We start from the raw sequence: 27,876 nt of genomic DNA on the forward strand, positions 1-27,876 counted from the left end.
TAGACGTGATTCTTATCAGAAGTGAACGAATTGATAAAGAAACCTTGTGTTTTTAATCCCTGCATAGCTTGAGCCATTTTGCAAAGAATTCAAAAGAACTGAATTGGGTCCAGTCTGGAGTGTTTGGAAGCTCTCAAAATGTTAACAGCTTTTCCCAACGGCGCCTGAACGCCTCAGTACAGACGTTGCTGGTGACGCGTTACGTCGTTTCCGCCCCTTGTTCGCAGCCAGGTGCCGACATCCGCATCTGCATTTGTCAGAGAGAGCTTCGGGCTCGGTACTTTATCCTCTTAAGAACTTGACAGGACGGCGTGTACAGGCGGGAAGAAAAGATGGAGGACGGGTTGAAACCAACCGGCGACACCAAGCTGGACCAGGCTATCCGGCAGTGGCTGCAGTATGACCGGGTGAGCTCACGGGGCTAGCCGCTTAGCTGACTCAGGATTCTGGGGTTTACCTGACTGGTAGCATGGCTGTTTCCAAACACTACATTTAGGGGAACAGCCTAAAAAACTAGACAGCTCAAACGTAACTGTTGAGCAATTAATTTCAGTGATTATGCTTTCCCCCCACCAAAAACTATTTGTGATTTCCACTGTTTAGAAAATCGGGTATTTTCGTTGTGGTGCTGGCTAAACTGAATCAAAATGTGAGAAATTAACTTGTCAAGTATTTTCATTTTATGTATACTGTTTTTCAGTATTTTCCGAGTAGGTAAACACATTTATGTATGATGTTATTACTGAATAAACTAAGAAAGAAAGCGGTCACAATGAACAGCTGAAAAATAACATGAGCCCAACTCAAACCGAACTCAAAATCTCAATTTAAAATCTCTGAGCAGAGCAGACAGATCAGTTCAGATAAGGTCTGATATTGATTAAAAATTATGTGAGTTTACTTTTAAAGTGGGAAATGGGTTGTCTAAAGCAGCGATTTTCAAACTTTGAGCTTCTGACCAAGAAAATAAAAAATATGAGTCAGTGAAGACTCATTTTCACTGAGTCAGATTAAAAAGTGGCATTAGCAGAAAATATGTTGTGCAGTATGTTGGTTAGTTATTTCCAAGACCCTTTTTATGTTTTTATCAAATATATTTTTATTAAGGTTAATTTCTGAAGAGCACCTCAAAATCCAAGTGGGTCCGACCCCAACTTTGGGAACTACTTAAAGGACGGGATTCCTTCAACAATATTTATTTAATGACTATGACCACAAAGTTCATCAGTGTTTTGTACACTAAATTTAGAGTTACCAACAACTAAATAAAAGTACTTATAGTAGACCTTTAACCAACTAATATAGTAGTAGTTAATGCTGTTTGTATTCCCATTACAGTCTTGTTGAATTAACTTGTTATAATTAGTAAGCCACAAACTTACTTATAAAGTAAGCTTTTGAAAAGTTGATTATGAAGTTAATTTACTGCCAACATGTTGAACAGAGGAAACCAGAATTGTCTGCTGTTAATACAGACAGCCAACTTATTTTCATTCATTTCATCAAAAATGTATTCATCCTGTTAACTATCAAAACATTTGCAGGAAAGTAGCTCATTTTTTATTATTTGTTTATATAATTATCATAGTCATGTTAGTAATTATAGAAGGATGACCAGCACAGGAAGAGTCCTTCTTGGTCCTAAAGAGACAGGCAATGCCACCAATTAGAGCACTCAGGGGACTCAGATTCATTAGTCTTAGGATAATTGTGTTAAGAGGGTCTCACTGAACAAGACAAGTCCTACTGAAAAGACATTTTCACCACCTTTTTGGTGTGCCACAAATGATTGAAATGTTGTCACCTTTCTATTTTTTTAAAGTTGTTTGTATAAAACTGAGAAAAATGAATATTTTTATACTCTTGTATTTTGTTATTATTTTGTTTGAGAACGTCTGAGGTCAAATTACACTAAATGTATTCTGCTAGGTGAAATGTGTTTATGACTTTCACCTTTAGACTTACATACTATTTTCGTCTGTTATAAGCTATCAAATTTTTGGGGTTAGTCAGTATTAAGCAAAGAAAAATTGTACAACTTCTTTTTGTCAGATTTTGGAAGTCACATGGCATTGCTAAAATTTGATACAAGATGCCACGAGCAAATTTTGTAACGTAAACCTCATCATTACCAGATAAAAACCTAGAGTTTTTCATTAAATGAGTCTATTTGTATTTCTGACTATAGTAAAAATATTTTGGGTTTATATTTCCTAGAACCCCAAGACCATATCCCTGGTGCAGGACATGGTGAAGGACGGATCGATGGAGGCTCTGAAGAAGTGTTTCTCCTCCAGGATGGAGTTTGGTACGGCTGGGCTGCGAGCCGCCATGGGCCCCGGCATATCCTGTATGAATGACCTCACAATTATCCAGACCACGCAGGTTGGTTAATTGATAAGCTACTGCCAGACGTTAAGCATTCAAGTCACATGAGCGTCATGTTAAAGCCTAAAGCTCACAAGCTTCTGTATGTCACCAGTAGGTTCTTCCTGTATATTTACCAGAAACAGTCAGGCCTTTATCATTTGATTCGCATTACACTATCAGCAGGCAAGAAATGTTGATAATAGTCCTCTCGTAGTAAAATATATATTTTTTAAAAACATACAAATAGGAAGAGAATTGTGATGACAAATACAAGAGTAAAGTTATGGATTAGTCTTTGTTAAATAACCCCCTACCTCACTTTTTTTAGATCTTCATGGTGTTACATTGCTCCCAAAACCTTGAGGAGTGTATAATCGAGAGAGTGCGTGGCTCTGATCACAGCTTTATTTCCATTTATAGCGAGCAGTAAAACACCCTTACTCCACACATCAGTACGCTCTCTCCAGAAAATTGCGTTAGCTCTCCGGTTAGTGACTGTTTATGTGAGTTTGGCAATAATTCCTGTGATTATTTTTGATCGGTTGGACTTTCAGCGCAAATCTTGTATTGATTAATAGTGTAGTAGAGGAATAAAGAGGTGAGGAAATGGAAAGTAAATTTTTTTCCTTTTTCTTACTTTTTTCTTCTCCTCCTCCTCTTCTCCTGTTAGACCAAGTCTTATGCTGCCTGTCACCTGATTTCAGCTGAAAGTCTGGCCAGTCAAATAATTTAAAAGAGATCTTCTTCTGACTGACAAATACTTAACCAACAGTACTTCTCCCCATGCTGCATTCATGGACCCGCAAATAAATGATGATTGGAGTTATACGCTCTCTCAGTTAATATGCTCTGTTGTGATTGCTTATTATTGGCAGGAATGTGATGCCATAGATATCAGCAGTTTGGAAATAATAACTTTCATTTGGAGGCTCAAGCTATTTGAATATGAACTCTTTGCCAGGCCGGAAGGCGAGTTTCTATCAGTGTTAGAATATCAGACTATCTATAAACTAATACCAGCTTACTTTCTCTCAATCATTCAGTCAATTGTTCTGATGTTTCAGGGTTTCTGTTGCTACCTAGAGCAGAGTTTTGGTAACCTTAAGGAACGAGGCGTGGTCATTGGGTACGACGCACGCGCCCACCCTACCAGCGGGGGCAGCAGCAAGCGCTTCGCCAGCCTGGCCGCAGCAGTTTTCATCAGCCGAGGAGTTCCGGTCCACCTCTTCTCTGAGATCACCCCAACACCGTTTGTGGTGCGCTCTTAAACATCTGTATTCTCTACTTTGGGGGCATTAATTGTGTCTAATATAATAACACACTAGCTGGTTAAAAAGAGATTTGCCACATTAAAAGCACATTTTTAAGTCAAGTCAAGTTTGTCTGCTGTCAGGATTTTAGTGGGACGGACGTTGTGAGGACATAAGCTCCAGGGCAAATTCCATTTAAAAAGTCACTCAGTTCTGGTGCACAGCATGTTACATAACACACAGATTTCACAGGTTGTGTTTAGGATATTGTCATGTTCTCTGTATTTTCTGTCAAAACCTCAACTTTTCAATCTAAATATTCATCTATAAACTTTAAGCTCCGTGTTGAACTTTATTTTTAGCATTTTTCTGTTCTTGTATGTAACAAATCTAACATTTTCACATTTCAATGTCAAATGTTTAGAAATGAACATGGACGTGAAGATCTATGAAATAGATATCTAAAAAAGTGCAAAAAAAGAATGCAAGCCTGTCATAAGGCAGGTGCTTAAGTTTTATAATAAACTATTTCTATATCTCAACTTTTCTGTTTTTGAAATGTCATACTGTCATCTTTCTCATGTTGTTCTTTTTGCAGCCTTTCACAGTTTCCCACCTGGGTCTGTGTGCTGGCATCATGGTGACCGCCTCTCATAACCCCAAGCAGGACAACGGCTACAAGGTACAACTGACTTTGTCAACTTTACGTTTTGGTTTTCTTCAGAACGTATGCATTAGTAAGTTTTTATCCGGACCCATAACGCTGTCAGAGACCATCGTAGTTCATTCTCTGATCTTTCTCACAGATCTGTCACAGGGAAACAGATGGAAAAATAATCTAAAGGAAAATCTTTTTCCTACCAGGTTTACTGGGAAAACGGCGCCCAGATTGTCTCTCCTCATGATTCTGGAATCTCCAAAGCCATTGAGGAGAACTTGGAGCCCTGGCCAGCATCCTGGAACACAGAGGAGGCCCTGAAGGCCACCTTGCTGAAAGACCCCTTCCGGGATATTAAGACACAATATTTTCAAGCCATCCAGAAACACTGTCATCACAGGTACTCCATAAGTTTCCCACATTTTCAGCAGCATGTAGCATTTAAAACACTTTTGTGTACTGTTTCATGTGGTACAGTGTATAGACGATTTAACTCGTTTCTTTGCAGAGAGATAAACAAGAAATCAGAGGTGAAAATAGTGCACACTTCTGTCCACGGCGTTGGTCACACATTTGTCCAGTCGGCTTTCAAGGCTTTTGATCTTCACCCCCCGTATCCCGTAGAGGAACAGAAAGATCCAGACCCTGAATTTCCCACCGTCAAATACCCAAATCCTGAGGAGGGGAAGGGAGTTCTGGTACGCACTGAACACTAACCCAATGCTCTCCACATGTAAATCATTCAGCCACTGCTGTGTTTGTGTTCATTTGGTAATTTTTTGGTTTGGTTCGCAGACGTTATCGTTTGCTCTTGCAGAAAGAGAAGGAGCCTCTGTGGTTTTGGCCAATGACCCTGATGCTGATCGATTAGCTATAGCAGAGAAGCAGGAAAGGTTTGTGTTTCATATTTATGACTTTAGAAAACCACTCCAAAAAAAGAAAAAAAAAATCACACATTTCTGTAATGACATTTTTATGAATGCAGACGCGTTTGTGTTATCATTAGTAAAGATAAATAGGATGGCTTAAAATAGTTTCCATTTATTTTTTTAAATAGCACAATCTCTCTGAAAACTTTAGGAAAAATCCACTTTTTTACCTTGAGTGCACTAATTTAGTGGAAGAAAAAAAGTAAGAAATTGTTTTTAATAAAATCTCCAGTTGGACAATTATTGCTCTTACTAATGGCCATCCTGTTTTAGATAAACACAACTGAAGCATTTTTAAATGTAGACCTAAATTTCTAGAGCTGATCAGCATTTGTAAGATCTTCCAATTACTCATTGATAACTTCTTGTTTTTTTGGAGGACATGCCGTAGAGACCTGTTTTTTTTAGCCACTAACCTGGATGAGTACCAGTACACTTCTTAACATTTTGCACATTGACCAGGATGGTAAAGGAGGTAAAAAAATAAAATAAAATCAAGACTGAATTGGCTCACTGGACTTAAAATCAACCTTCTTGCATGTTAGGTTGCCAGACCTAATTAGGAGTTCTCAGAAACTCAGATTAACTTAAAAAGTGAAGAATAAATAATAAAAATTTTGCTTTTACTTATATCTTAGAGGAATTCTTGGGTAGCTGGATTTGTCTGAATTTGTTTGAGTATTTCTCCATGTCGGATATTTCTTGTCACTGAATAAATGCACTATTTAATTATATATATATATTTTTGTATTTTTCATTTTTGCTGAGTTTTCTATGTAAGGTTATGCTACTGCAATAAGATCCATTTTAATTTAATGATGTAATCCTGCCTTGGAGACTGAAATGGTTCTTTACCTTTAACCTTCCTGTCTCGTGTGGCTCAGTGGACAGTGGCGTGTGTTCAGTGGCAACGAGCTCGGAGCGTTGCTCGGCTGGTGGATGTTCCACTGCTGGAGTGAGCAGAACTCTGACGCTGCCGCGGTGAAAAACCTCTACATGCTGGCAAGCACAGTGTCATCCAAAATACTCAGAGCCATCGGTCTGAAGGAGGGCTTCCACTTTGAGGTAATACATTACAGCTTGCAAAACTTTTCTTACCTCATTTGTAAAACATCTCTAGAAAAAATTTGTAGACTCCAAGCATATCAGAGTCTATTGCATGAAAATACTTTCTTGTAAATTGTTTTAACTTTAATTTTATATACAGTTAAAGCAAGAAATCTGTATTCACTTTTTATCCTGTATTATTGTATCATAGTAATTCTGATTTAACTAAAACTGCAAAAGATCCTCTAAGACGATTTCTGTTTGCTAAATGTCAGGGTAAAGAGGGAACTTTCTTTACAGTCAGAAGTTTACATGCATTTTCTTAGTCTTTAAATTTGTTTTACTTTGGTCAAGCATTTTGCTGTAGTGCTTTGATTTACCACAGATGGTGATAAGTAATCTATCAGAGTGATTAAAGCCATGACATGGTAGTTTACAAAACAAAATGAAAACTACAGAGTTCTCTGTTATTTTGACATTTAGCAAAAATAAATAATTTTCATTAACAGTTTAGTCTGATTTAATTTCAATGAGATTTTTTTTTGTTTTCATATAATGTATTTAAACATGGTTTTAGTTAAGTGACTTTTTTTATAGGCATTCTATGCTGTGATATATGTCAGCCCACATTTTTGTTGTTTCTAAAGACATTTTTCTTATGATGTTTGGACAGGAAACCCTAACGGGTTTTAAATGGATGGGGAACCGAGCCAAAGACCTCTTGGACCAGGGAAAGAGTGTTTTGTTTGCTTTTGAGGAGGCCATAGGTAGGCACAAACACAAACTGATGTTATCTCTCTGTTAAATCAAAGAGTGACTTAGATTAAAATGTCTGAAGGCTTGTGTTTTATTTGCCCTGGCAGGAAGTGTTAGGATTCTTTCCTATTCATGAAGATATCTTTTGAGTGTTTTGTTGGCTGCTTCATCACAGCAGTCATATTAAACTATGTTATCTGAGTTAGGAAATAAGGAAACTAGTGCCTGAAAGTGACATTTTGGTCAAAGCCTGTTGTAAAGCTGAATTGAAAATTGAAAACAGCTTTCAGAATACTTCATATGTGTTAATTTTCAATCAAATTATCCTATAGTATGCCCAAATGAATTAGCTTACTCTTATCAGACTTTTTTCAATTAGTCTTAGAAAAGAATAGTTTGATTTGTGAAAGAAAACGAAAAGACTGAAGAGTTGTTGGGGAAAATCCGCAGACACAGGCAGGATTTATATTTATGAACCATTTCTTGATGTCTTCATCAAGAACTGGAGTCTTCTGTGCTTTCTATCATCTGAGAATGGAAAATGTTGTGGATGTGGACATTTACCACTCAGTTTGTTCAATTAATTAGCCATATCTTTTATTTTTTTATTGGAGACCAACAGACCTGGTCAGAGTTTTGTGTTATTCTTTTAACTGGGCTCATGTTTTTTTATCTGTATTTGCATGAGGGATGCAAATACAGAGTGCTGCATTGCATCTGTTGTCAAGATAAAGTAAGTTACTTTTCACCTTGATTCCATCATTTTTTGGTTAATTTTACTTGCTTAATAATTCACTTACCATCTTGGGCTTAAAGTTCAGTGCTCTATAAAGGGTCTGAGAGCCCCCAAGTGGTCAGTTAGTAGCAAAATTATTCAGAAAATAGGTCAAACTACCCTGATGTTGGAACCACTCCAAGCATACATAGAGAATCAGATGTTATAAAGTTACAACTGGAGCACTGTTAACCAAAATCATCTTTAAATCTCACCTACACCAAAACATAGATGTATCTAGAGCCACAACTAAAAATCTATAGCTTCAGTGTAGCTGTGTTTACTTGAAGGCATTTATCCTCCTTAATACTTTTCTCAAGTTTAGATCCATGGTTAGGAGCTTTTCCATCTAACATTATTATGATGTTGGAATTGGAATTGCATGCCATTGTACTCACACGGTTATTAAAGGAAACAACAGCTGACCACCACAGCTGGGTTGTCGTGCACACATGGGAAATTGACGGCCTGTTTGCGTGTGTTTCAGGTTATATGTGTTGTAACTCCGTGTTGGACAAGGATGGCGTCAGCGCTGCAGCTATCGCAGGGGAGATGATTTCATACCTGGCCACCAAAAGCAAAAGCCTCTCCCAACAACTTACTACCATCTTTGAAGAGTAAGATGTTTACGTTATGCTGATCTAACATTAAACTTGGTGCCATTTGGTGTCACTGCCGACTAACTCTCACTTTCTCCCTGCGAAATTGTCAGGTATGGCTATCACATCAGCAAGAACTCCTACTTCATCTGCCATGACCAGGAAGTAATCCGCAATCTGTTTGAACGTCTGCGCAACTTTGGTGGCAAGGACTCATACCCATCAGAATGTGGCCGCTTCTCCATCTCTGCTGTTAGAGACCTGACCACCGGCTACGACAGCAATCAGCCCGGCAAGAAGGCAGTAAGAAACCTGAACACAACATTAGAGCACCACTCAGAGCAGAATATATCCTGACATCATACTGTGAAGGTAGAAAATACTACACCATCAACAATCAATTATTGGCACCTCTGACAAAGATGTTCACAAAAGCCTCAATTGTTAAGGAGGCTTGATGACCCCAAGGTGCCACTTTGTGCTGCAGTTCTTCACAAATTTTCTTCAGAGATAATTCCTGTTCTTATACTTATTTAGTTTTTTTTATACTTTTTTTTTTTTTTACACGAGTAGCAGTGTTGTTGTAGCCACAAATGACGAACATACTTCAGCCTTACTTGAATAGCATGCTCTTCTGTGCTTCCTATTTTGAAGATGGATTATAAGAAATGAGATTCTGTTTCACATTTTATACCCCACGGAAACAGGAAATCTTGCAATGCTCATGAAAAATGCCACGACCTTTTCAATTTACAATGTCAAATATAAAGTTTCTTCACTTGTTTAATGAGTGATTTGTCTGAAACAGTTTTTTCCCTTTCTTAGATTTTTTATTTTATTTAGCAAGATGATTATCCTGCAGTAAAAACGATTTATTTTAAAGTTTCTTTACAACTTTTTTTAAATGGAGAATGCTATAGAAAGAAAGGAACGTTTTCTTGCAAGAATTTTGCAAGTACATAATGGCTTAGCCATATAACAGTGGATGTACCTATTTTGTATATTTTTCTAGGTTCTCTAAATGTCCAAAGAGTAAACAGTGACACAAATCTTGGTCTAAATACATTAAAATATATTTTAAATGTGTTAACATGATGTTGCATTTTTGATCTCCCTCACACTCCTTCCTGTCCTTCCTCCCAGATTCTTCCTACCTCCAGCTCCAGTCAGATGATCACCTTTACCTTCTCCAACGGTGGCGTCGCCACCATGAGGACCAGCGGCACCGAGCCCAAGATCAAATACTACACTGAGCTCTGTGCTGCACCTGGCAACAGGTAAGGCAATTCAGACCACACTCTCAAGTGTATATTGTCTGAATATGGCAACTAAAATAATTTAGTGGTCATTGATTTTTGTGATGGTGTGCAAAACATTTTTCAAAACAATAAGCAAATTTTTAAAAATATGCAAAAATATAAATCCTTCAATTAATCGAACATTTTGTTAAATAAAACAATATGTAGAGTGTAACACCTGACTTCAGTTAATTATCATGTGATGATGTTTTTCAGTGATGTGACACGTCTGAAGAAGGAACTGGATGATTTGGTTGATGCCATTGTTGAGAACTTCTTTGAGCCTGTGAAGAATAAGCTGCAGCCCAAGCCAGAGTAGTTCTGATGGAAACTTCCTGGCCAAGCTGGGAAACGTCTCTGACCGTCGTTTCACATCTTAATTATCCCTGATAGGATTGGGTATTTTTTTTCCAGATAAATTAACTATTTTTTAAGTTTGTCCTAAGATCTTTAGATGTTGTACTAGTAATAATGACAAATTGTTTGGTTCATTTTGAAATAATTTGCATCAGGAAAGCAAAAATCTGACCCCACTTTAGTAGAATTAGAATGAGTCCCTCTGGATGTTTATGCCTAAAGCTACTAGCCAAACTTTTCTATAAAATCAATCAATCACCGTGGAGATAACATGTTGTAGCCAGTTTTTCTATTTGTTTTGCTACTTTTGTTTTAAATAAATTGCACACATTCCTCTAGTTACATCACAGAAGGCACAATGGAACTGATCAGATGTTTCGATTATGTCTATCTGTATTTTGTGGCATTTACTTACCCTGTGTGTTGATTGTCCACAGAAACCAGTAACTTGGAAACATTCAAACTGGAATATAACCAGATGTGCACACTTTAACATTCTGCTTTGCCAATCACAGCTGGACAGCTGGAGTCAAATTCTGGCTCAGATACGTAAAGTTGAATCCCTTGCAACTCAATTGTTTATGAATTTATTTTTGAAATTGTCAGGAGGTTTTCCACAATAGGTTTTTACTGTCAACAGATCCGCTCAATTTTTGTGATGCCATCAACCCTAGCAGAATAAAGCAGGGATTTTTTTCTTTGGTACTCTTTCTAAAAAAAAAACCTATTCCCTATGTTTTATCCATCTGTGTTTTTATTCTGAGTGTATATTTGTCAGCAGAACAGAGATACTTCTGTAACTTTAAGTATACCTCATTCCTTTTGATCATAACGGGAAACTTGTGCTCCCTTTTAATGCCACAATCATTCCTTTTTTCCAGACTGTATTATGCTGTGCATTGCCTGTATTTGACATAATATCTTCTGAAAACACTGTGCTTTGTATCAGTGCACTGCTGCTGATGTGAAAAGGTGCCCTCCAACACAACTAAATGTTGGGGACTGTTTTAGGCTTTGAAATTATGTCATGTTGTTGTTAATGATAAATCTACCACTGAATGTTTAGACCTTTATAATCACTGCACATGTGGAAACTAATTGCAGAGTTTGCAGATTTACTGGCGTTACAACAAACTGTCACCATGAGATATTGTGACTCCAGAGGGCGGTGTTCGCAGGGGGGAATGAGAATTCAGGTGGCTTCATATTCTGACAGCTTTTTTTTTTAAGAAAATGCGACCCTAGTGGAACTCGGTGGATAGCCCACTGGTAAAAGTTCAGTCCATCTTGTTAAGTCTGTGGCGAAAAATGATTTGCAGACAATAGAAAAACAAGAAAAGTCAAACTGATATACTTTGGAGAAGTATATCAGTTTGAGTTTTAAAGTATGGACACATTTTCTCATAACAGCTATCAAAATATGTGACTGCCTGTATTTTAGTCTCTCTTCCCTTTGTCAGTAATTTTTTATTTTTGTAAATCTTTTTGATAGACTGCCAGAATTATGAAAAATTTTCTATAAATAATTTGCTATAAATTGTAATATGGGTGATGAAAGCTGTCAAACAGCCTTTCTGTATTTCAGTCCAGGTTCGTAATGGCACTCTGGAATCTTTAATGGTTGCATAATTTGGTGTTAATCTACAGAAAACAATTTTGTACTTAAAACTTGAGCATTCTAGCACCACCTTGAATTTATTTATTTCCATTACAGTATCTAATAAACGCATTAGTGCCTTCGTTAGACTCTACCAGATGTATGTAAATTAAAACCTTGGAGCAGATAAATTAGTAACTCCCCCCTGTGAGGATTTTCTCCGATATAAAGGTATGTCGGAGAAATTCTGTGTGCCGCCAGCCGGGGGCGCTCTATCTTTCAAAACGAAATGGTACTTATTGAATGTCTGCTAGCATTTCACTGATAGGTGGCGCTACTTACTGTATTCATTAAACTTTAGGTGGAGCTGGAAGATTTATATTCTACACGGCTTTCCATACTCTGTCGGCTTGCCTTAATCAACTTTATGAGTGCCTAGACGGCCACTAGGGGGAGACATTTTGCATTCCTTCTTCTACACTCTGCTCATTCCGTTAAATGAATCTATGTTGCGACTGACAGGGACTTTTCACACCTTCCTGTTACTTTCCAGTGAGTAAAACCTCTGTCGAAATGTACTCTACTTTTGTGAGATGTTCATTGTTTCCTAAACGCTGCTCACATTGGCATTACTTTCACCACCAATAAAAACAGTTTCTAACAACACAAAAATCTTGAGCGATGAAATGTTGGGTCGGACATGCCGTGAATGTTTATTAATTTACACCATCATCAGGCGCCGTGCACTTGTGCAGAGGAGGGAGGTCGGATCGGCCCTGTCTTCTATATTTAACTCGAGCTACAAACAGCGAGAGCCGTACGTGGAAAGGTCTCTCTCTCCTTCTTCTGTGGCGTGGGTATGAGCGGGCTGCTCGCTGCCCGACAGCCCTCCTTTTAATGCGTTTCTGCCAGTGAAGGAGGGAGTATAACAGGTAAGGTTGGTCCAGCAAGAGGAAGACGGCTTCAGATGATGAGATTGGGCTCTTTGTGGACGAGGTTTATATAAATCATTGTGCCGGTGTGTTGAGGACCGCTTCTTGCTTAGACGGAGATTTTGTTTTTCTTTTGTGGCAGATGACATGTGAAATGTGTAGGTTTTTACTTCCGCTTGGTGTCTCAGTGTAGCGGACAGATCTTCAGTCTGAGCTGACTCAAGTTAAGGATTTAAAATAAAACAAGGTCAACCATGATGAGGTGGGAATAAGGAGCCGCTTTGTGTGTGTTCTTCCACTCTTATTCACATGATCATTTTGTTTACATGGATGGTGTAATTTGATGATCACCGAGCGGTCTTTGCATTTAAAATTAGACAACTCATCATACCGTTTCTCTCTGAAGCAAACTTTGGGATACCTGCTTTTGACGCACAAGAGATCCTATATAAGTTAATCTGTATACATGTGGTTATTTGTCCTTGTAGCTGTAAAAGTCACTCAACTTGTTCTCTGCTAGCTTTTCTAATTAAAACTTTATCAGTCGGGCTTAAAGGATGAACTGACTGTGCATTGTGTTATAATTATGATAGACCTGCACCTGAATTTAGAAGACTGGTTTATGCTGAAATTAATTTGCCTGACAGAAATTGCATCTGCACCATTGTGGATTTTACATAACTGGATGCGAATTGAATTTGTTTTGCACTGGGAGGTACATGTTTAGATGACATTTGCTGTAAATCTTTGCTATATACAGTGCCCTGCAAAGATATTCTCTTTAAATATTCAAATTTGTCCCCCTTTATGGAAGTATTTCTTTGGGGGGTGAGGGAATAAATCTAGGTTTCATTTTTTAATTTCACTTCACAGTTAGGAACTGCTTTGTGTTGGTTTCTCACATAGGATCTCGATACACTGAAGTTTGGTAGCTGTACCATGACAAAATGTGCGAAAGCTCAAAGTCTAGGAAAGGTTTTGCAAAGCAATGAAAATAAATTGAACTTAACTGAATAAGGATATGGAAAAATAACTAAAATTAACTCTAAATGTGATGTTCTGTGACTTTTCACTGATGTTTTACAGGTAGAGTGGAGAAAACCATGGATGGACTTTACTTTGATGTGAAACCAAAAGTCCAGAGACCACGAAGCTCTGAGAAAACTCGACATAATCTAACCCCGAACCATCACTCGTGTCCCTCCCTTTCACGCCTCAACTCTGCAGCTCAGAGTCCCCAGAAATGTGCCGGAGCTTGGGAGAGGGTAGCACCATGGAGGGGGCAGATGGACGAGGAAGAGATAAGATACCAACTTACAATGATTGGTTTCAGGGTAGTTCACTACCTGACCACCATGGCCATGCTGCCCTGGGTGGTGGCAGAGATCTGCAGGTCCTCCAAGAAGGATCCGGGTGCTGGGCCACGTCATGCTGCAGGAGGTTCTCCTTCATGCAGTAATAAGACTGTGTTTCTGTGTGTGTCTGCATCCTGGGTGCGGTGTGTGTCCGTCCTGGCTGAGCGCCGCCTCTGGGACCCTCTGACACACACAGTGCTGTTTGAATGTCGTCCTCATCAAGTGACCAAGTTAATTCACAACAGCCAGGAGCCCAGTATCTTTGCCTGCCTGGTGAAAGACTCGCTGAAGTGTGCCTGCTACGTCTTCCAGGGCCTGGACAGCACCAAGGTAGGCACCTGTGGGAATAAAGAGTGTCTTGACATGTGCAAATGTGTGCAGGGAAACATGAACACATACATATTGTAAGTGCATGTAGAGCATTTCTTTAACTTTTTCATATTTATTCACCTGAGCTACAAACTTTCGTTTGCTTTATTTGAACTTTATTTGATCAACACAAAATAACACACATTCAGAATCGTCACAAATAAAAATCTTAAATGTGTGGCACTTGGACTGAGTCACCTTTTACTTCGACACTCCTAAATAAAATCTAGTGCACCCAGTTGCTTCAGAAGTTAGAGTTCACCTGCATGCAATTTAATCTTAGTGTATCTAAATATGTTCTGTGAAGGCATCAGAGGTTTCTTGGAGAACATTGATGTACAAGTGCATGAAGATCAAAGCCACATAGCAGACAGATCAAAGAGTACTTTAAATCAATGTTAGGTTATGAAATATAGCAAGATTAAACTTGTCACTCAGCACTTTTCAATTCATCATCTGGAAACAGAAAAAAATATTATACAACTGCAAGCTGATTTTGGTACAGCTGCTCACCTAACCTGTGGAAATAGAGGATATGATTCCAAGAAACTGCCAACTATAGTGCTGTACTCCACAGATTTGGCCTTTATGGGACTTTGGCAAAATGCAGCCAATGTTGGAATGCGACACATATGTAGAAGAAGGTGCTGTGGTCTTACTGCTTTTTGTCCTGCATAATAAATGCAGTTTATAGTGGAAAACCATCACTGCACATCACTCTGAACGCAGCATCTTCATTGTGAAACATGTTGGCAGCAGAATCCTTGCTATGAGGTTTTTTTTTCTTTATTGATGGAGAGCTGTAGCTAAATGCAGGGCAATCCTGGAAGAAAAGCTGTCAGACTGTGGTGAAGGTTCACCTTCCAGCAGGACCATGACCCTAAACATAACATCAGAGCTACAATGGGATACAATAGATCAAAGTATGGTTCCATATTAGATAAGTCCTGTTAAAGTCTAGCCCTACATCCAGATAAAAATCTGTGGCAAGACTTAAAAATAGACATTAACAGGTGTTCTAATTCCAATCTTCAGCTATTTTGCAAAAGAAAAAAGAGCAAAGATTTTAATGTCCAAGTGTGAAATGCTGGTGCAGACATATCCATAAAGACTTGAAGCTGCAACTGCACACAACTATAAAACTATTGTTTTCCTTTCAATTTATAAAAACACTGCACTTTGTGTTGGTCTGTCACCAATCCAATAAAATATGCTGAAGCTTTGGTTGTTACATGACAAAATGTGGAAAAGTTAAAGAGGTTTGAATATTTCTGCCAGGTTCTTTAGATATATGCATTACGACTGGTCCTTATGACTAGATGATCATTTTCTGTTGTTCCCTTGAATAAATATCCTCAAAGTGTTAATTTCTCTCAAGTTTCCTTAAATCAACATAATAAGGACAGAAATTAGGTTTAGGTCTGCTGCAAGTTTTGGTGAGACTGAACTGAAGTTAAACAGGTGATGGAAAAGTCAAGGACCCAGGCGCAGGAAGCAGCAGGTGGCAAACAAACACAGCTTTGTTGTCTTGTTGAAACTAAAAGCACAAAGTCTCGATGGAGAAAGTAAACCAGACTAAACCGTAAATGACAGAGACCTGAAATAGCAGAGTGGATTAAGGAACATGTCCCAAGGTGGAGACAATGGCAATCATCAAACAGGCAGAATGTATACAGATGGGAGATAATGGCAAACTAACAGCAGCTGAATGACTGCAATCAGTGACTGAGGCCGGATGGTAGATAAACATGGGCAACTGGTGTAAGAAATACTGAGAAAAATTATAAACATGAGAATAACAGCACAGACCAATCAAACCAAGGTAAATCTACAGTAGACCACCGTAATACCAAAGAGATTATAACAGCTCTGGATTGTACACATGATGTTGGAGGAGCTGTAAGTTGAGATCAGACCAGTTCCGGCTCATCCAGCGGACTTCAACCCTGTAACTGCTTGGAGACAGATGAACATATTGAGTAAAACTGTAACTATCCTTTCTCAGATTTGTATTTTGCTATTTGTTGGCGTATGTGATCTGATGAACAAATTCTCTTCATGTCAGCAAAGAGCAGTTTCCACTTAAAATGAACATCCCAGAGACAGTTTCTGAAGTAAATCTAGCTCTAAACTCTTTCGCTAAGCTTATTAACAACAAAATGAGAAAGGAAAAAAAACCTGGTGCACATTTACATAAGACACTGTTATGTTCCCTCCGTCCATAAAAAATATTTTTTCCGTATTGGTAGTTGAGGGAGCTGACAATAAGGTGGCTGGCAGAAGTGCCAGTTTTCAATTTTGCATCATAATGATGAACCCATGGAGATATGTGTTGAAAAACATGAGAGTGGCCTTATTGTTTTGATTTTGCTTTGCAGTGATGTTACTCTCCCCGGATGTCATTTTTCTTCCAATCTCTTTTTTTTTCTCAACATGAACCTCTGATAAGCCTTAAGCGAAGCAAGTGAGGCCTGTAGTGCTCTAGAGTTTGTTCCTGGATTTTCTGTGACCTCCCAGTTGAGTCATTTTGGTTAGGCCAGTCACTGCTAGAAAGGTTCACCACTTTTCCACACTCTTCTCCTTTTATGGATAATGGCTTTTATGGATAATTGACTGGGACTCCAGTCAACCACAGTATAAGTACTGTGGTTGACTGGAGTCCCAGTTATGTTTCCACAGAGCACCATGTTGAAGTCTACTTACAGAACTCATGCGACACGATAAGGCATAACTCTAAAGGAGACATGAATTATGACCTTTAAACCAAATCTAAGAGGATGTTCCAGCTACTCGCCAGACTCAAATGAGTACATATGCATTTCCATAAATCAAAGGGAGCACTCCTAGAATAGGTAATAAACACATCAACACAAGCTCAAGCTGTAAATATTGATTCGGTTTAAAAGATATATGGCATGTCAGATGGAGATAGGGATTAAGAGCAAGGGTCAGTGTGGCAGGGACTATATTTGTTCTTTGTGTTTATTTATATGACAAAAAGCTGGCTGGAGGTTCAGTGTGACTGCACTGGTATTTAATCGGACATCCTTCTGCAGCCCACCTACGCTGGGCTTTTATCCCATTCGCCACCACACATAACACTGTGTGTGTATGCTAACACACTCTGCTGACCTCTAATCCTTTCAACTTTCCTCCACATGCCGCGAGTTTCCAAAAGCCTCTGTAGGAGCAGCAGAGCTGCAGCTGCTGCGGGCGTCGGGTCAGAGACATCAGATAGCATCCCACAGTTCAACATACCAAAGACAATGAGGGATATTAGATGCGAAGCTAAAGGAAGATGCAAAGCAAAATGTCAGCATGACCTTAACCCCTACGTCCCCCTTGCTGCTCACATGATACATGCGCACATGTTCTGAGACTGGGGGTCATATAGCAAATACTTGCATGCTTCGGCTGTGTGCACAGCCTCCATGTGCTGTGGAGTGTACTGTAAATATTACTGAGCGCACGCCGTAGCAGAAATAAACACAGACTTTAAAAGTCTTAGTGTGTTTCTGGGGTTTCTTGTCTGAGAGAAAAGGAGAGTGCATCATGTCGCCCAGCCAGGATATGAAACCATGTTACCATGGAGACCACTTCCTGTCATAGTGTGTTTGTTGTGGAGTTTATGAGCGCGTGAGTGCTTGTTGTTCTAGCTATGCTTCAAGTCCTGTTAGAAATGTGAGGATGATGGTGGCGATGATGTCAGACTGACCACCTGTTGTGATCCGGTTCTGTCAAGCTGAGCTGTAACACACACATATACACACACGCACATGTAGATCTGCTTTTAATGAAGGCAGTAATTACGAGGCAATGTGAGATCGTCATACAGCTTTGTTTTTTACTTTATAAAACAGCATTATTAAACCATATTTTAAAGGTTTTCTAACCCACAAATGACCTAAATTTGAAACTAGTCTGGCTATTTGCACACCATAAAACTAAAACATTTATTGTGGGTTTACGCCACATCTAGAGAACACAAACACAGTTGATAAATTGTCAGTATAGCTTTCACTTAACAAGTGAAGATATAATGTAGATAATGTTAGATTCTCACAATATGATGTCCTTGGGTAAAAATTACCCAAGCAGTTTAATGGCATTGATGCAATAATGTAATCAAAAATAAATAACAAGAGTCAATTACTATTATTAAAACAGAAAATGTCAAATTAATTATGATGCTGCTGAAACTGTATACCATATAAATAACTATTCCATATAAAAATGTTTTAGATCATTTCTGTGCTACTTTGAGTTTGAGACATATACTTAAAAATAAATACAGAGAAAACTTAAATAAATAAGTAAATAAGTAAGACCGGAATTTGGTGTAGGTATAAATCCCAGTCAAAGCCCCACCTATGGTAAATATATCTTATTTACCATAGGTGTCAAAGAGAAAATGACACCTATGGTAAATAATACCATAGTTCTAAAGCAGAGTTCTAAAGCACAGAAGTAAAATATCCCACCAAATACTGTATCCCAGAAATCCCTTTGGAATGTAGCATAGCACCTACCGATTTTAGGATCTTTGGAGAAAGAACCACATGAGGGATTAGTGGGTTTAAGTAGTCTGAGAGATATGGAGAGGTGTTGCAGACTTAAGGAACAAAAAACAAAGGATGAATACATTTTCTGCTTTTAGTCTCAGGATTATGAATTTGTGCAACATTTTAATGAGCACATGGTTAGATGAACATAATCAAGTCTGGATGAAAGTGTCTTAAATTAGCATCTCTGCATCAACAAAGATAAATCTCAAAGCTGTCCAAAAATCCTGTTCAGTGGTCATACTGATGTCAAGGCTGTTGGTAGAATGTTTAACTAGAAACACATTACACACTAAATCCCATTTTAGAAAGCATTTTCTTTATTTATTCTTATTTAATTCTATTGAGAGAGACATGAAGACTTTCACATGTCTTTGAGGATGGAAGGCCTCCTTGTCATCACCCTAATCTTTAGCTCCATCTTCAGATATTCTGTCATATTCTAATCAGGACTGAGGGTAGGCCACTAAAACCTATTTGGCACTTCTAGTCAGGCAACCAGGAGTATGAATTATATAATTTACTGCAAGAATTGAAAAGAGGCAATTCTCTATATTATCCTCTTTTAGTTTCAATTTACTTGCAATGACATGGTGTAATTCTTGCTCAAAGATCACGTCAGTATAAATCTAATCCATTTCCACTTGAAATGATAAAAACTCCTTGGGTTACTGACTGCAACAAAAGCCCAAATCATCAGCACTCTGTCTTTGTGTTTAAAAGATGGAGTTATGTTCTTTTCATAATATTTGTTGTATTCTTGTGTTTTTCATTTTTATCAGCGTATAGATTTTGTTGTCTAAACTACATTAGTTGAAATGTTGTGTTTCAAGCTCTGGAGGTTATCTTTGTATTTAGCAAACATGCAGAAAATGTTCTCCATGACGAGGACATGTTTTGTTTACTGAACATGAGAACCACTACAAAGTATGACCAGAAAGTTTGTATTACATTACAAACTGAGCAAAATGCTACCAGAAAGTTTAGCTTTCTGTTTATAGCCTGCCCCACTCTTGTGGCTATTAACCGCTTTAATTTTCCATGAGCAGCATGACTGCTTAGAGAGGACGGCTACATATAAGGGCAACATTTAAGGAGTATTTATAAAGCTTTGGAATTTGCTTAGCATGGGTTTTCCAACGATGGCCATGACACACTCGTTTTGATCCAAAACAGCAATAAATGCTACATAAAACCTAAACCTTTAGGTATTCCTGAAACTGTTTTTTTGTCTTTTCAAAATTAAAGACTTGTCCTGCTGTTCATTCATGACATTTCTTGTGCGTGTCTTGTGAATAAGTAGCTCTTATTTGTGGGAAAATGAACGATCAGGTACTAATTTAAGCAGTACAGCTGTAAATTTCAACTTCCTCCTCTGCCTCCAGAGATGGCAAACCTCTCAGGGGAGACGGGTTTTCCCTTCTGCTGCACAGTTAAAACTAAACCACTGGGTGTCACCACTGAAGTGTGCAAAGTCTCTCAGAGTAAATGCCTTGAGAAATTATAGATTTTTTTTTCTCTATTTTGCAAAATTTATTTGCAGTCTGCAATGAATAATTAAATATCGCAAGTTATTTACAATTAAAAGTGGTGGTGACATTTGTGAAGGTTTGAAAATTTGCAAGATGAGTAAACATCCCCAGGTTCTATTGTTTTGTTGAATCAAAAGGCAATCAGGGAATGCAAAATTATACTGTTTTATGTAGTTTATGTGCATGGTTTAATAATACCTGAACTGTGTGTATTGTGTGCCCAGATGTAATTGACAGATACGCTCAGAATTAAGCTAAGCATTAAAACAATGCTTATTGCATACATCTTATGATGATTAACTACTGAAATAATTAAATATAATAAACAAAAATTGATAATATTTTAATTCAGTAATGTATGAAACATATTACTAAATGCTTTAAAGAGAAATTGTTTGACTCATAGGAAAAAATAATGCTGTGCATTATAACATAATTAAAATTAGCAGCATTACCTGTCAAAGTAGTAAACTTGCACATCAAATCTCCAGACCAATATTTGACTACAGCAGTCTCAGCCCACCTATTTTAAGATGGAAGGCTGACAGATAAGACAAATTCACTGAATGATTCAGCATGAGACCAAATAATTTAAAAATAAATGGTGGAATAACTATATGAATGTACAAGTATATTTAACTTCCATTTTTAATTCAGAACGTGAAATAATCACTTATCCATTCATTAAATCGTGGTACTCTTGGACCTCCATAATTCTACGACGCTCAACTTTGACATTAATTCTTTTGCAAGATCTTTCACAGTAATTACCCCTGAAAGGAGTTCATTCATTCATTCTTGCCAGATTGGGATTGGTCTGCCTGCCTGCAGGAAACACTGTTTACATACCCGCATACCAGCGAGGAAAACTGATATAATCTTCCTGAGGTAACGTTAACAGCGTTAACCACCCAGGGAAAAACTTCTACCGCCTAAAGTTTTGAGTACTGCGGACAGGAACTGTCCAGCCCATCCCCAAAACACATTGGAGGGCATAACCAGGTCAAGAATCCAAGGCTGTGCTAGAAGAAAGCCGGAAGTTAATTCGTAAAACATCAAAATAAAAGCTTGCACACCACATTCATTATTGTATTCATTACTCTGAGGGATTGAAACCGGATATGAACGCCGGATTGTATTCGCCGCTTGGAGAACTAACCGCATGATCTTCCTTGGTTTTTAGAGAGCAAAATGAACTTTCCATAGAATTTGTGTTGAAGTCCAACACACGGCAAGAAACGAGCAACGGACACAATATTAGCGCTGAGGTCCAGTTTTTGGGACTTTTATGGCGGATGGGATGAAAGCGCGACTCCAGCGATTCAACTTGTTCAACAACAAACAAGAGCAGAAAGATGTGAGTCAAGTTGTTACCGCTGTTAAGTTTGTCTGCATGCTAAGTGGACAGTTAGCTAACATTAACAGGAGCGGACCTCAGCTTAATGAGCTCGCCCTCTTGTTAGCCAGCCTTAGTCAGCTTTCCTGAGCCAGAAAGTCTCTCCACGGTCTACTTGGAAAAGGATACAATGAGGTGTCAGTTACATTAGCCCTCTGATATTGTCTGCTGGCACAAACCAACTTTATTCAACAGACAGTAGAAATATTTCTATATTTATTTAGCCTCTAACCTGGCATACAGAGCAGTTTTCAGGACATAAATGTCTTTGTTCTTGTCTGTGGATGATGAAGTGGGTCAAGTCACGCTGCGACACTTTTGGGTGGTTCACTTTTCACTTGTTGCTTATTGTTGTTATTTGTTGGACCACTGAGGACGGGACAATCAGGAGCAGTTTTGAAAAGGTCACACTGTAAACTTTCCTGCTTCTCAAAACTTATCTTAACTTAGAAGGTTTTGTTTGAACTTTGGTATTTTCCTTCTCTGCTTAATATCTACAGATATGTTTGAGAGACCACAGGGCCTGTCAGAGATATCTGCTGCAGCAGTGGGGGGAATTTACAAGAGTATATTATTCTTTACTTTGTCATTTCAGTGTGTACCAGAAGGCTAAACTACTGATAGTCAGTGTATGATTCGCTGAACCTTTTCTCTAAACTTTTGTTGCTTCTCCAAAATAAACAGAGGTGGGTAGAATATCAAAACATGTATTAAATTAAGAGTAGCAATACTTCAACATATTTTTACCCAAGTGCAAGTACAAAGTAGCCTTCCAGGATATTACTTAACTAAAGAGGAAAGGGTATTTGACAAACAGCTGGCTGATTACTGAATGGCTGATCAAAAGATCTGATTTAATATTTTAATATATATTCAATTATATATACGTTCTGTTATTTTAAAGATGAAAAGCAAATACTGCACAGCATAGCTGCAAAACTAATTCAGTCAGAAAAAAAAATATTTTCAAGCTAAACCTTTTCAACATTAAACCAATATTTACAGTAGGTGGTATATGTAGAACTGGTTAAACTTCTTCTACAGTAGTTACAATAGGTAGTGTTTACTGTATCTTCTCAACCTTCAAATGGCACAAGAGGCTGAATAAATAGAAAACAGCATTAAAACAATGAAACTTGTGTACAAACAAGAAGATTCACTTCAGCATAAACTGTAGGTGTGTGTATCTGTGTCTCATGCATTTCTGGCTAAAACGTTGTTCTTCATTCAGTGAAGTAACTCACAGTGGGTAGTCTCCAGAAAGTTTATTCAAGTCAGCTACTCGGAAAGTTTTTTTGTTTTTTTTCCCCCAAAATGTTACTCAATGTGACTGAGAAAAGGTAACTAGTTACAGAGAAGTTAACAATGAAAACTGTCAGTACAGTTCTGAAGATTTTGTCACTCATAATTTATTATGTTTTAGCTTTTTATTTTTTTTTGGTTGTTACATCTTTAGTTTTTGAGATCGTCAGTCAGCTATTCCTTAATAAATACAACAAGCTCGTTACAAATTCTGATTTGATTTTGAATCAGAAAAGCTTTGCAAATCAACCTCAGCCTGTGTAAAAAAAAGTACTTGTCCTACTTGTTTAATAAAAAAAATGGCCACGTACCACATTTTTGAGAAAATTACCCAAACCAGGCTTGATTATTGCAAGGCATTAATGAAATAGTCATATATCAAAATCTGCCAGTTTAGCTTTGATCGGCTCTGAACAGTTCTTGATGGGTCGATCTTATTTTTCACTTCTATCAACTAAGTACATTAAAACTAAAAACTACCACAACTTTGCCTCAGTAAGTGGATCATTAAACAGCCTGTACTTTTCTAAACTTTTAACAAAAACCAGAAGTGACCTAAGTTTTCTTGCGTAAATGAGGACAGTTGCCTATTTCTTTCAGTTTTTGGTAGCTACTAGCTCAAACGAAATCCCTCATCATTTTTCTAGTTTGCCACTTACAGGCTTAAGAAAAACAAAAAGCTAAATTGGTCAAAATTGGAATAGGCAGGACAAAAACCTGATCGCTGCATCACTAATATAGAGTGACTTGTAAGAAATTAATGCTTCAAGGGCTATAGTGGTGGGTAGCGATGGGTGGCTTGTTTCCTTGTTTCTTCATTGTGTTGCTCCATATGGTTTGTGGTGTAGTCCTTAAACACAGTAATTACGCAAGATTTTTCTTCAGATTATTGAGGTGTTATAGCTGCTGGTTGCTCACTTGTTCCCAGATTCCTTGTCTTATTGTGGGCATGAAGATCCAGTATGCCTGGGTTCTCCTGCCAACTGTAGGTGTGTGTGTGTGTGTGTGTGAGTCATGGTAGCTGTATTCCTGCCAGGACTTTAATCCTGCAGCAGAAGACAGGTGTCTTTCTTCAGCATGTGAATCAGTCTATGTAAAGCTCTTAGTTCAGCCGTCTGTTGGTGCTGATAAGACATACTTTTGGATCTTAACTCTCCAGCAGCTCCAGGAATCCTTCTGCAGTACAGGCTGTAATGTATGGAGCTGTGATGCATGTTTTACTGTTGTAGGCCACTGAATGAATAATAGGTTGGCTTTTATGACTTCATTGCTCATCAGAATGACTTCTCTCAGGGATTCACCTATAAACCTTTCCAGTTGGACAACTGATTTAATTTAAAAAAAAAAAAAGTCGAGCAAAGTCCAGTATGGACAACACTTTGGTCATTGAGGCAGAAATACTGTGAAAGCTTATTGAAGATGGTGTTTACCAAGTACTGTCCAGAAAATGATGGGTTAAGTTTTAGTCTGCCTTTTTTCCTTTCCTTTCCCCACTCCTGCTTTGTCACCTCTTGTGACCGACATATGACTGTACAAGACCAACATATGTCTTGTTTTTTATTTGACAAACCATTTATGTTTCCCATCGTCTTGTCATTTCTGCCTGCTATCTGATACGCTGTACTTTCACCCCGGTTGGGGGGGAAGGGGCTTTCCTTTATTCTGATGTTCATGTAGCGACATCATTTTTTGTGTGTTTTATGATGGGGTCATTTGCCTAACCTGCACCATTTTAAATGTTTTCCTTTTCTTCTTTGCCTTTCACTCTCTGTTAGTGATCCATCTCTTCTGTTAAATATATATTGAACCTTGAACTTGGGTTTGTTCTAGAAGGCACAAGACTCAGCCACATGATCGTGGAAAGAAGAGAACGGGACTTTTTTTCATCTCGTCATTGTTTTTATTTTGATTTTCTAGGCCACCTGATTTGTTATTGGGATTTTTTTCTGTAATTTTTATGTTTTTTCTTTCTCTTGACCTCACCAGTCAGATGTCTATCCATTAGGCTCAGTCACACCAGCTATAAAATCATCAGTAATGCTTCCCTCCTCTTTATCTTTTTCATTTGTTCATTTTTACAAAATGAGTTCTTAAAGTTCTCCTCAACATTAGTTGGCATTAGTGAAACATCATAATTAATATGCATTTAGGTTTAAAACGGTTGTCTCTTCTGTTTTCCCACTAGTGGGATTCCCCTGCTTGTCATAAAAATGCTGTTCCTCAAATGTAATTATTGCATTGGAATTCCCACTTCTTGTGTAAATCTAGGACAAAATATGTAATTTCTCAGAAATGCAGTGTGTAACACCCATTACATAGATTGTGCCATATCAATAGATGTATATGGGGATGCAGAGGTTACATTTTTTTAAAGCTATTGTTTCAACATTGTTGCAAACTTTTCTAGCACATTCTTTCATAGTTGTTAAAGACTTGACTATTAGAGAACGTGCCAGAGCGACCATGATTTTCTTAGTCTGCTTGGAAAATGGGGTATTAATATACCACCCTCCCCCACCTGTTGCTGCATTGCAGGTCAACTGGCTTAACAAACTCTACTACACTTTATCTTTACCACGTGAAAATACACGTACATTTGTGGTGGTGAAGGTAAAGAAGCACACTCATTACTTTTATTAAAGACCTATTAAAACTATTTAACATTGTTAAATAGTTTTAATAAAACTATTTAACCCCTAAAATCTGATTTGTTCCACTTCCATGTGCGGTACTGAATCAGGTACATATCTGATTGTTTTCAATGTGTCTGCAGTCATTGATGTGAGAGAGGCATCATAATTCTGCACCAGAAGAAGCTGAACACGGTAAATCTGGAACAATCGCTGAAAATTAAGATTATGAAAGTTATGAAAGAAGTCTGAGTCAGTGAAGCACATCACATAATCCCACCTCTCTTGGCTCTGACTACACATCCAAACATACTTCTCTCCAGAAATTGCAGTCAATGCTCCACAAAAGCAGTTTTTATTACCTGTTCTTTATTTATATTAACTTCCTTGGTCTTGTTTATTTGTGAAAAAACTGTCCACTTCCATTTCTGAGTAAACTGTAAAAGTGATCCATAAACGGTGCTGTATTATTACTTCTGTAAACAGTAGTAATCTGCTGTGTAATGTCAATGTTCTTCCTTGGCTGGTTATGTTGGAGTCATAAATTGTTCACACAGAAGTCTGATTGTGATTGCATTTAACTAGTAGTATAAATGACCATGGCAAAAACCAACAACAAAAAAAACAAAAATCAGATTTCAGCAAAAAATCAGAATCGAATATCAAGATCCTCTGTTTAAACGTTGCTTAATATTCTCTGTAATATGATTGCTTGGGAACTCCTACAGTGTGTTGTATCCATTTTAATTTAGTTTTTTAATCAAGTTAATATCAAACACCTAAAAAGTTGTGCAAAAGATTATTTTCACTTAATAATCCATATGTGTTTTTGATTTGGCAGTATTACATTTAAGTACTGCTTTTCCATTTTAATTTAAAGCAATTAGCTCTTGGCATCTACAGTTATTATTATTATTATTATTTATTTATTTTTTTTACTAAAAACAATGAAACTGCAGTAGTTTAAGTAAAGGTTATCATACTGTGAACATCTCATACTGACCTATGCCCAAATAGTAAATTTACTTCCCTTTTGAGTTTTACAATAAATGTCAACTTCATTTTTGTTAAATATTCACAATCTGATTCAAGAGACAGGTGTAAAAAGTACAGGACCTTAGCCAGTCACGCTGCATGTAAGCAGCACAGTGAGCAGCATGACTATTACATGAAGCTGTTACAGCACAGCTGCTTTGTGTCTACGTCCCTGCTTCCTGGATAGTAATTGGTTAAAGCTGAACGGCTACATTTGAAAATCCCTTGAAGCTAGCAAAATTAGCAACAGTGGCTGGAGAACTGAGTCAATATGCTATTCACCACTCCTATAATTTTAGCTTTCTTTTTGAGCAGCCATTCAGAGGCAAAGTTACAACTAAAACATTCTGGAAAAAAAGCAACATTGAAAATAAAATCAGGTAAATAAACATCTATTAAAGTTAAGAAGTCAGTAGTTATCAGGCACGGCTAATCAAAGGCTGGTAATTGTACTGCTTCTTGTCCAAATTTTGTTGAATAATTGACCTCCTGCCAAAAGGTGATTGTGTGGGTTAGTTTTGTTGTAGTACTTGGAAAAGTATTCTACATTTGTTCTCATGTATCACAATCACCTCTGACTTGCCTGTTTTGGTAAACCCAAAAGAGTTCACTTTGTTTATTGCACTAAGCTGAAACTTCTCTATTTTTGGCAGCGCTTGTGTAACTTCCTTCCTCTTGAAATTAACACTACGCTAGTTGTACTTAATTCTCTCTAAGGGAGTTTGAGCTTTTTTCAGTATAACTGCACTGTGAGTGGACCGATCTGTGGGTCTTTGCATGAGGTTGAGTCCAGATGCCTTCCTGTGTGAGATCAGCCTGTTATAAATGTTCCACTGTGAGCAAAACAGTCGACTGTAGCCGAAGCTGCCATCTGACAAACCCTTTTTCCATCCATTTCACTTCACTCCTCAAATGTATGACCTTAAAACTGTAAGAAGGAGCATGGAATGACACAGATGACCGGCCATACGCAGGGCTGTAAAAAATGCATCTGCCTCTTACAGATTTCAGTTTCTGCTTTTTGTGAAAAACAAATGTCCCCCTTGTTAAATCATAGATTAACCAATTAACTACAGATACATTCAATAAATTAAAATATTATCGAAACGTTTAATCAACTCATTTCA

At 37.8% G+C, this 27,876-nt stretch overlaps 2 protein-coding genes across 5 annotated transcripts in view; both read left to right on the forward strand.

Annotated features, from left to right (window-relative positions):
• Window positions 1–200: 200 nt before the first annotated feature.
• On the forward strand, window positions 201–12,302 carry pgm2 (phosphoglucomutase 2). The gene is made up of 13 exons (XM_032563736.1): window positions 201–407; window positions 2,218–2,385; window positions 3,435–3,626; window positions 4,219–4,302; window positions 4,485–4,678; window positions 4,787–4,976; window positions 5,074–5,171; window positions 6,092–6,272; window positions 6,928–7,021; window positions 8,273–8,402; window positions 8,498–8,687; window positions 9,528–9,661; window positions 9,899–12,302. The coding sequence occupies exons 1-13, from the start codon at window positions 333–335 to the stop codon at window positions 9,999–10,001; spliced, it is 1,833 nt and encodes a 610-aa protein (XP_032419627.1). The 5' UTR covers window positions 201–332; the 3' UTR covers window positions 10,002–12,302.
• Window positions 12,303–12,440: 138 nt separating this feature from the next.
• The window catches only part of tbc1d1 (TBC1 (tre-2/USP6, BUB2, cdc16) domain family, member 1), a 53,914-nt gene continuing 38,478 nt past the window's right edge, over window positions 12,441–27,876 (forward strand). For 3 of the 4 annotated variants that reach the window (XM_032563729.1, XM_032563730.1, XM_032563731.1), the window contains exons 1-2: window positions 12,441–12,568; window positions 13,655–14,253. In XM_032563729.1, the coding sequence (XP_032419620.1) occupies window positions 13,672–14,253 (582 nt within the window). In that variant the 5' untranslated portion in view covers window positions 12,441–12,568; window positions 13,655–13,671. Of the gene's footprint in view, window positions 12,569–13,654; window positions 14,254–21,503; window positions 21,744–27,876 lie in introns of those variants that run through there. The other variant, XM_032563732.1, reaches the window with a different exon arrangement.

The sequence above is a fragment of the Xiphophorus hellerii genome, chromosome 5, assembly GCF_003331165.1.
Source record: "Xiphophorus hellerii strain 12219 chromosome 5, Xiphophorus_hellerii-4.1, whole genome shotgun sequence".
NCBI classification, from domain to species: domain Eukaryota; kingdom Metazoa; phylum Chordata; class Actinopteri; order Cyprinodontiformes; family Poeciliidae; genus Xiphophorus; species Xiphophorus hellerii.